The sequence below is a fragment of the Arachis ipaensis genome, chromosome B08 (assembly GCF_000816755.2).
Source record: "Arachis ipaensis cultivar K30076 chromosome B08, Araip1.1, whole genome shotgun sequence".
Classification (NCBI taxonomy): Eukaryota; Viridiplantae; Streptophyta; class Magnoliopsida; order Fabales; family Fabaceae; genus Arachis; species Arachis ipaensis.
In genome coordinates, this window is record NC_029792.2 from 9,005,373 (window position 1) to 9,014,185 (window position 8,813).

The 8,813-nt window shown below is 32.8% G+C and overlaps 1 protein-coding gene across 1 annotated transcript in view; it reads right to left on the reverse strand.

Annotated features, from left to right (window-relative positions):
• Positions 7,257-8,813, reverse strand: part of LOC107610470 (H/ACA ribonucleoprotein complex non-core subunit NAF1) — a 2,249-nt gene continuing 692 nt past the window's right edge. Inside the window, exons 2-4 of the mRNA XM_016312521.1 lie at positions 8,705-8,810; positions 8,480-8,557; positions 7,257-8,366 (exon numbers count right to left, since the gene is read on the reverse strand). Coding sequence (XP_016168007.1) covers positions 7,257-8,366; positions 8,480-8,557; positions 8,705-8,810 — 1,294 coding nt within the window. The remainder of the gene's footprint in view (positions 8,367-8,479; positions 8,558-8,704; positions 8,811-8,813) is intronic.

Sequence of the window (8,813 nt, forward strand, 5' to 3'; positions counted from 1 at the left end):
ACTCAATTATAAAAAACATAACATTAAAATTTAATAAATAATATTTTTTAAATTAATTATTAAATGAAAATAACAATCAAATTAGTTCTTTAGTGTGCCGAATGACTTCCTCAGCTTTCTATTAATGCTATCATCAGACAAGAGAACGAACTTAATTAACGGCTTAAAATTGAGGATTAAGGCTACGTTTGTTTGTAGAGACAGGATACTGAGACAGGAACACTGAGACACAAAATCGTGTTTGGCAGAAGAGACATGGACAGAGACAATGTGTCCAGAGACATTGAATTAATGTATTTTGTGTCTATCTTGACAGGAAGGACACAGAGACACTAACAAGGGACACAACTTATTTTTTATTTTTTCTTTCATTATTCTTGTTAATTTTTCATAATTATATTTTTTATTGTTATATTTTTTATTTCAAATTTTTTTAATGAAAAAAAATGAGAATAAATTGAATTTTCATAATTTGTTCTAGTTTATCACAAAACAGAATACAAGAACATAAAATTTTGTATCTCTGATCATCAATGTCTTGTCCTATTCTGTTCTCAGTGTCCTATCCTGTCCTGTCCTGTTCTTGGAAACAAACAGAGCCTAATTTAATCTGATTAAAAACTGAACAACCAAAATGATTGTTAGTTGATTAAAACTACTTGTGTTTTCCTATTCGGCGTGCCCCGACTAGAATAAAGATTATTTATTTATCTTTTTTATCTTTTTCTCTTTATTTCATCTTACACATAATTTTATTATTTTATTCTTTTAACAAAAATAAAAATATAAAATATAAAAAAATAAAAAATACTACAATAAAAAAAACACAACAAGAACAAAAGAACGAAAATAAAAAGTAACTTGCGAATAATAATTAGTGAGTGATTTTAGCATACACTATGTGAGTAATTTTTATTGGATTTGAGTCAATTTAGTTGGACTTAATTGACAAATACACTTAGATATGTAGCAAGACCAAAATTATAAATGAACAATAAAAAGTGCAAACTCACACTACAAAAAATTCACTTAATATAGTTGAATTTACTAGCAAAATTACCAAAAAAAATTTACAGTAAATTTATTACTGTCAAATTTAGTAGCCTACAGATTTAAACGATAAAATCCTTGCTGGTAACTCATTAATGGGAATTATTTAGTCCGTTGCTAACTTTCAGTGAATTTAGCAACAAATTTAAAAATTTGATTGGCAAATTTATGGAGGTGGTTACTATAAAAAAATTTCAACAGTAACTTTGATGCCATGAAATAAGATTTCACGCATTATTACTGTTGGATTTATTTATTGGTAAATTCGATGATAATATGTTATTTTATGATAATTAATTAAATTAAATTAATAAATATCAGCGAACTCAACTGATGATAAATTCGACGTTAAACTTAAATTTTAATTTTTTTAATGGCTATATAGAATACCTATTAAAACCTAATATACTATTATCAATATGTCAAGAATTAATAGTCAAATTCCAATTAATAAAAATTAAGTAGTATTTTCAATAAAAATAATCAACTATAATATGAAATAGCAAGTGTATAGAAGAAAAAGTTAAAGAGATAAACTACTAATATTGTCAAACAAAGCAAAGTATAACCATAATCACTACGGGTTCTAATAATTATCATCGTCGTCATCCTCCCGACATCTCTGCATGTCATCATGTCTACATGAAACAAAGATGAAAGCAGTTAAGTGCTATACAATTATATAACAATGTAATTGAAGTTTAATAAAGAAACACAAAATAGAACTAAGGTTAGTGTGTAAAATGAGGTACAATACAAACTAAACTAAGATTACTCTTGGGTATGATTTAACTCAGACTTAATACTGGTCATTCTAACTCAAATAGACAATTTCGAATGAACGCTTCCCTCAAACAACTGTTGTGTACAGATTTTAACAAATAATAAATCTCTATTTTTGGGTTAGGCTGTTCTTCAATTTCTTTCATAATATTAATACTGATTGCATCAAATACCATCTCATTGTATATCTTTTGGATACCCTCCCTGTAACACCTTAACTTCTAGCACGTCATGATCGTACTAAGAATAAGGCATTACGACTCTATTTTCCTTTTATTAGCTATTTAATATTGAGCCTCTACATGTTAACTGGTCGATAGATTTTAAGAAAAACGAAATTCCTTTTAGTTTGGTATATACTTCAACTCAACTATGTCAGATAAACATATACTCACATAATTAATATTAATACATAATAATTATTCATACAAAACTTAAATACAAACCTACCCCTCTGTAAAAATACAACACTTTACAACATCAAGGGCGAGGGAAAAAAAACCCAGAAGCAACTAGCCAAACAAGCCTTCTATTCGTCCGTAGCTTTTCAATTAGCCATCATGTCTGTACCTCTGAAAAGTTTTTTTTAAAAAAAAAACTTTGGGGTGAGAACAAAGCCACACGTTCTCAGTAGGGAACGTGAACGCCGCAATAAACAGAGTAAATACAAATAGCTAGTTCATATCACAAAAACAATTTCACTTAAAACAGTTTTAAATTCCTTTCTTTAAATCACATTACTTAAACAAAATTCCAGTCACATTAACAATTCCTTATCCATAAACAACATTCCTAAATACATTATTAAGACCACAACACAAGTAAAATATCCATAAAGCACACAAGCTCATCACCAAAACAACAGCACAATCACAAAAAAAAATAAAATAAAGCAAACACAATCAAATGTAAATGCGCAAACAAGATGATGCATGCCTATTCCTAGCGTAGGCCATGAGTTCGTGCGTCAGTTGTCTACCCGCCTCTGCAACAGCCGCCGACGAGTTGCACGCCACTGTGAAGTCACCATTCTGATCTGCCATCGTTCAGCTGCTGCCACTATTTCTCGATTTGACAAACATCCTCCTTGTTAGTTTTTCCCAATTTCTGAAACCTGTAACTTTCTTCCTTGCTCTGTTATTAATTTATCCTTCTGCTATATCCCTGCCCTAATTACAGTAGCATGTGTTTTGCTCTAGTCATTGCTAATTCATCTCCAGGCCAATCATAATTGGTGCGGTTGTCGTTGTTGTTGTTGTTGCCCTGAAGGAGTTGAGGCTACTGCCGCTACTATGGCTATTTTGAAGGTTGCTGCCGTTGCTGAAAATTAAGGATAAAGAAAGGGGATTATCGCGGTTAGTTCCTACGGGTTCGACAAATCAAGGTAGGGGATTTGCTTTAAAAATAAATGTTTTATGTTATGAATGCCATGAAAATTAAATGAGTAACTGCAAATGGTTTATGGTTACTTTGTGTGAATAATTGTTGGAATTGAGTTGAATCACAGCTGTAATTGGTGATTGGTTTAATGATTTAATATAGTGATTATTGATGATGTTGTGTTTTTTGAAGTTATACTTGTTGCTAGTACTTGTTGATGATGATTTTGTATACGGAATGTTACAATGGTTGCTGGAAATTTATTTGATGAATCATAACTTGAGATATATTGTTATAGATGAGATGCTAAAAAATGGATGTTGTGATAATATGGTTACGTTGCACTTATGATATGAAATTGTGATATATATTGAATTAAGAGTTCTTGGACAACTTTGGTTAGTCAAAAGAAAGTTAGAATTGTGGTTTTAGAGGAATTTTAGGCTTGAATATAAAGTTTGGTATGAAGGGTTATTAAAATTACTTAGTGCAGATTTCTAATGCTATAAAAGTGTGATTATCTTATATAAAGCATGTAAATTTCTGATAGGTATATGGAATTGAGGTTTCAGGGCAGGGTTATGACATAATTTAAGTAGATATGGTGATAAGTAATGGGAATGGTTAATTGGTATAAGTTGGAAACCTAGAGGACTAAATTTGGTTAGTGAAAATTAAGAAGCCTTGCTGCAGAAATTTCTAAACAGTTTGGACAGCAACTTAAAATAAAAACTGGAAGTGATCTGGTAGTAAGTGACGGTGAGAGTGGGTGAACGTGGCTTGTTGAGGAATAAACAGATGGTGGGAGAAGGCATACGTGTAGGTAAATTGGGTAATAGGATTAGGGCTGGTGAAATTAGGAAACCAATTATTTTTAATTAAATACTTCTATTTTAAAATTATAGATAAATAAATAAATTTTTCTTTGTTTATAAAATAAGTTCGAAACTAAATATTCAAAATACGTTATATAAAATTTCCATTATTTTTCAATTACTAGAACTTTAAATTATAATTAAGAAATTACTCGATTTTTATGTAAAAATCTCCGAAAATATAATCTTGATTAAATAGAATAAATCGTAAAATAACTTATTATTTAATTTTCATAAATCCGAGGTCTTACACTCCCAATTTACTTTTTCTGTGTTCATTTCTTTAGCCTCTAACCTTCCTTGATCAACCCTCAGGTCTATTGGAATTCAGTGCAAACCGATTGATTATTGCCTACTCATAAACTTCTCTATAATCAGTCCACATCCAATACCCATCATTGAATCGGTTACGGTGAAGGTGAAGGGTTATATTCAATTGTCCTAACCACTTAGTCAACCGACACTTATAGCACGAACGTCTAGATACTAATACTTAAATGGTTCCATATTGAAGATATACGCAACAAATTGATCAACCCCCTCAAAGAACTCAGGTTTTAGTCCCTCCGGTAGATCGTTATTCCTATCATAAATTCATAAACGATGACCTAGAATCATTTTGCAACAAACAGCCCATAATTCAACCAACACAACTTATTAAATTTTTTAGAAATTTCATCAGAAATTTTCCTAATTCAGATACTCCACAAAAAAAAGTTATCAATTTTCATAAAGGAAACAGTTGTAAATATAAATTAAAACAAACACATATTTAAGAAAACATCAAATCTTAGCCATTTTAATACATATTTTCTTATTACTTTACAATTTTTCAACAAGTAAGAATTTCGAGAAGGCGCTACTAGACAATATTCTTCCACTTTTGTTCTAAAACTCTATCATAGAAAACGTAAGCATGACATAAAATTTAAACAATTTAACATGTTTAGATATAAAAAAAAAAGTAAAGTATTGTTTTTATCCCCAACGTTTGGAGTAAGTTCCAAAGTTGTCCCTAACATTTCAATCGTCCTATTTAAGTTCCTAACCTTTTAAAATTGACTCAATGTTGTCCTGCCGTTAGGGATCCGTTAATAGAATTGACGGCAAGACAAAATTGAGACGATTTGAAAACGTTAGGGACTTAAATAGGACGAAAACGTTGGGGACAAAAACGATACATAGAAATAAATTTTAGTTTTATCCTTCAATAATATCAATTTTTTACTATAGATAGTATTCAATTACTTTTTAATCACATCTAAGTAATTACACTTAATCACATTGATTTTATTCTAAATAAATTTTTTATATTTTTATATTAACTTATAACTTTAAGTGTAAAATTATAAAAATATAAATAAATTTATTTAGAATAAAAGTAATGTGATTAAGTGTAATTTATTTAGATGTGATTAAAAAATTATTGAATATTATGTACAGTAAAAAATTGATATTATTGAAGGATAAAATTAAAATTTATTTCTATGTATTGTTTTCATCCCCAACGTTTTCGTTCTATTTAAGTCCCTAACGTTTCAAAATCGTCTCGATTTTGTCTCGCCGTCAATTCTGTTAAAGGATCCCTAACGGCAGGACAACATTGAGCCAATTTTGAAACGTTATGGACTTAAATAGGACGATTGAAACGCTAGAGACAACTTTGGAACTTATCCCCAATGTTAGGGGACAAAAACGATACTTTACTCAAAAAAAATAACTCTAGTACCGCATGAACAACCCACTATATATAGCCATGAATAACCAACGATTAAAGCTACACGAAATTAAAACAAAAAGCACATTTGAATCTAGCTATGATCTTTGCTTCCTTTTTTACTTTTATCTCAATAATATTATTTCTATATCTGTCTTTCTCAAAATCTTCTTTACATTAACACATTTATACAATCTGAATTAAAAATACAATGTAACATCAAAAAATTATAACATTAACACATTAATTCAAAAAATGTAACAAATTTTTTTTTAAATACAATGAAGCCAAGATGTTTAGAGTATGCATACCTTTCTGGTATGGTGGCAGCTCGAACAATGTGGTGGTGACCTGGTGACCGAACAGACGACTGCTTTAAAAAGGGGTTTAGGTTATATATATATATATAAAGAGATAAAGGAGAGGGACGAGGATAACCTACTTAAAGGAGGGAGGCAACTCCGAAGACAGAATTCAGTGCAGTAGGGACACCAACGGCGTCAATGTTGGAAGCGGCTTTTGGAAAGTGAGGAGAGAGGGCGGTGCATTTTGAATTTTGGACAACATTACCGTAGGATTTACCGACAAATAAATCCAACGGCAATCGGCAATGAAGTGGTAACCGAAATGCAACATTTCACTAAATAGGGTTATTGGAGCATTAATCCGCCAGTAAATCCCACCTTAATTTTTGCAACTTTTTTTTGCTCACAAGCTGCCTCTAAATGTCGCCCATTGATTATAAATAAATGAATACATAACCTAAATTTGAAAGGTGAACTTGAGTATTTTCACAGCCTAGGCAGGATACTAGTGGTTCTCAGCTTCAAAATTTTTTCATATTCTCATTAGTTTTTTGGGTGTGTTTATGAATGGAATTCACTCAAAGGAAATTTGTTTCAAATGATGGTTTCATGATTGTGAAGATTAAAGAATTGCCAATACCGAACTTTAATAATTAAACCATTAAGACTCGAACATGCTATGAATATGGCTAGTTGCCGAACTTTATGATAGGGATTTATTAAACAAAAAATCTTATTAGTACTATTACTGTCAACTTTTAAATGGTGCTTTAGAGGTGCCACAACCATAGCCATTGATCCCTATTGTGAGTAAGTGAATCTTTCACTGGTGTCATTGTCAAATAACCTTGTCATGAGAGGCATGTTATGACTTGTGATTGTTGTCCACTTGTCTTGTGTCCTGATTAATTATTTGAGCAAATAAGAGACCCCGCTCTCTCTTCTTTTCATTTTTGAATTCTAAGTTCTTTTGAGGCTGCAGTAGCACACGACATTGAGATTATAGAAAGGATCCAAGCCAGAATCCATATAAAACAAGGTAACTAACTAAACAGTTTAAGGATAAGTTTTGGTTGTTACTACAAGAACTATTTGATCAACTGGTTTCAATGTGCATTGGAGCTGAGAATAATAACCATCACCCATTCACCTGGCTGGGTTCCAACCTCTCCTACCCCCATGATGATGAAATGGTCTTCTCCCACAGTTAGCAGATGAACCTGGATGAAATTGATGTGGAGCATGGTGATTGAATGGAACAGAGTTAGAATCCAAACTATGGTTTGTTTGTGACTGAAATCCATTGGATGAAGAACCCTGCTGTCCAGCATATATAGGAGGATGCTGAATCTGAGGGAATGGTGAGTTCATATTCAACCCGAATGGCATTTGGTTTTGACCCCAATTACCCTGTGGATACATAGCTTGCTGTGCTAATATATTGGGTTGCACCCCAGGAAACATTGTTGCTAGTAGAAGCACTTGGTTGGGATTCAACTGCTGCTGAAAGGGAACAACCGGTTGAGGCCACTGATGAGGAATTTGAGTATTTGGTGTCAACCATGGTGCTGCAGGCTGAGGCTGCGGAATTGTAGCTGTATTTGTCCAAATTCCAAATGGAGGGTTGGCATTTGCAGGAGTGAATGGGGGAACTACGGTTGTCACTGCATAGGAGCCTTGAGCGTTGCCTGAAAATGTTGACGGTTGCGCATGATCATGCAATGGTGCAGCTGGAAGAAAAGGGCCTTGTGCGTGGCCTGAAAATGTTGAATGTTGTCTGTGATCATGCAACGGTGCGGGCAGTGCAAGAAGGCCTCGTGCATTGCCTGCAAAAGTTGAATGATGTCCATGATCATGCAATGGTGCGGCTCTCCTACCTCCAACATTTTGATCACTACTGCCTCTCTTTGTCATTCTTAGTTTTCTCAAGTATTCAGCCTCTTTCTCATCATCCAAAAACTCCTCATCATTATCACCAGATGATGCATCATATCCTTTCTTAAATAGATCAGCATTGCTGTTAAGGACAAAATCAGTGAATTCCGGAACAAACGATATCGAAGCTCCTTGATAGATCCCTTTGGGGACTTGATTCTCTGAATTGTATCTTACAACATAATAGGGGCGTTCCACATGCCCAAATATCTCATCGATTGATCCCAGAGGTGTTCGAGTTTCAGTTATCCAGAGAATTGAACCTTCATTAAGAGGGTGGTGATTCTCCATGCTTTTGATAGTGACCTTAGCACCAATAAACTGTAAAACAAATCACTTGATAAAGCTGTCGAATCCAACACACAAGGAAACTTGGAACAGAAAAGAAACTAAAAAGTTTGAAGTGGAATCCGTAAAGATTCCTGTTAGCTTACTGATACAACAACTCCCACTGGAAGCATCTGATGGTGTGGTCCCAATGTTACATTCACCGGAGCAACAACAGGAAGAATCTGAAAAGTTCACATCCAAAAAAATAAATAAATAAATAAAAAACAAAATCTCAAACCAAAGAATAGTTCCAAAACAAAAAGCAAAAATTTCGAACATAGCACTATCTAAGTATTTTTCAAGTCTTGGATAATGGAATAGAACAACACCTCAAGCTCATTCTTTGACCTAATGGATCTCAGAAGACCACCATCGTCATCGTCATCGTCATCGTCATCCCTATCAGATTCTATAATCTCACCTTCTTCCGGCTCACTT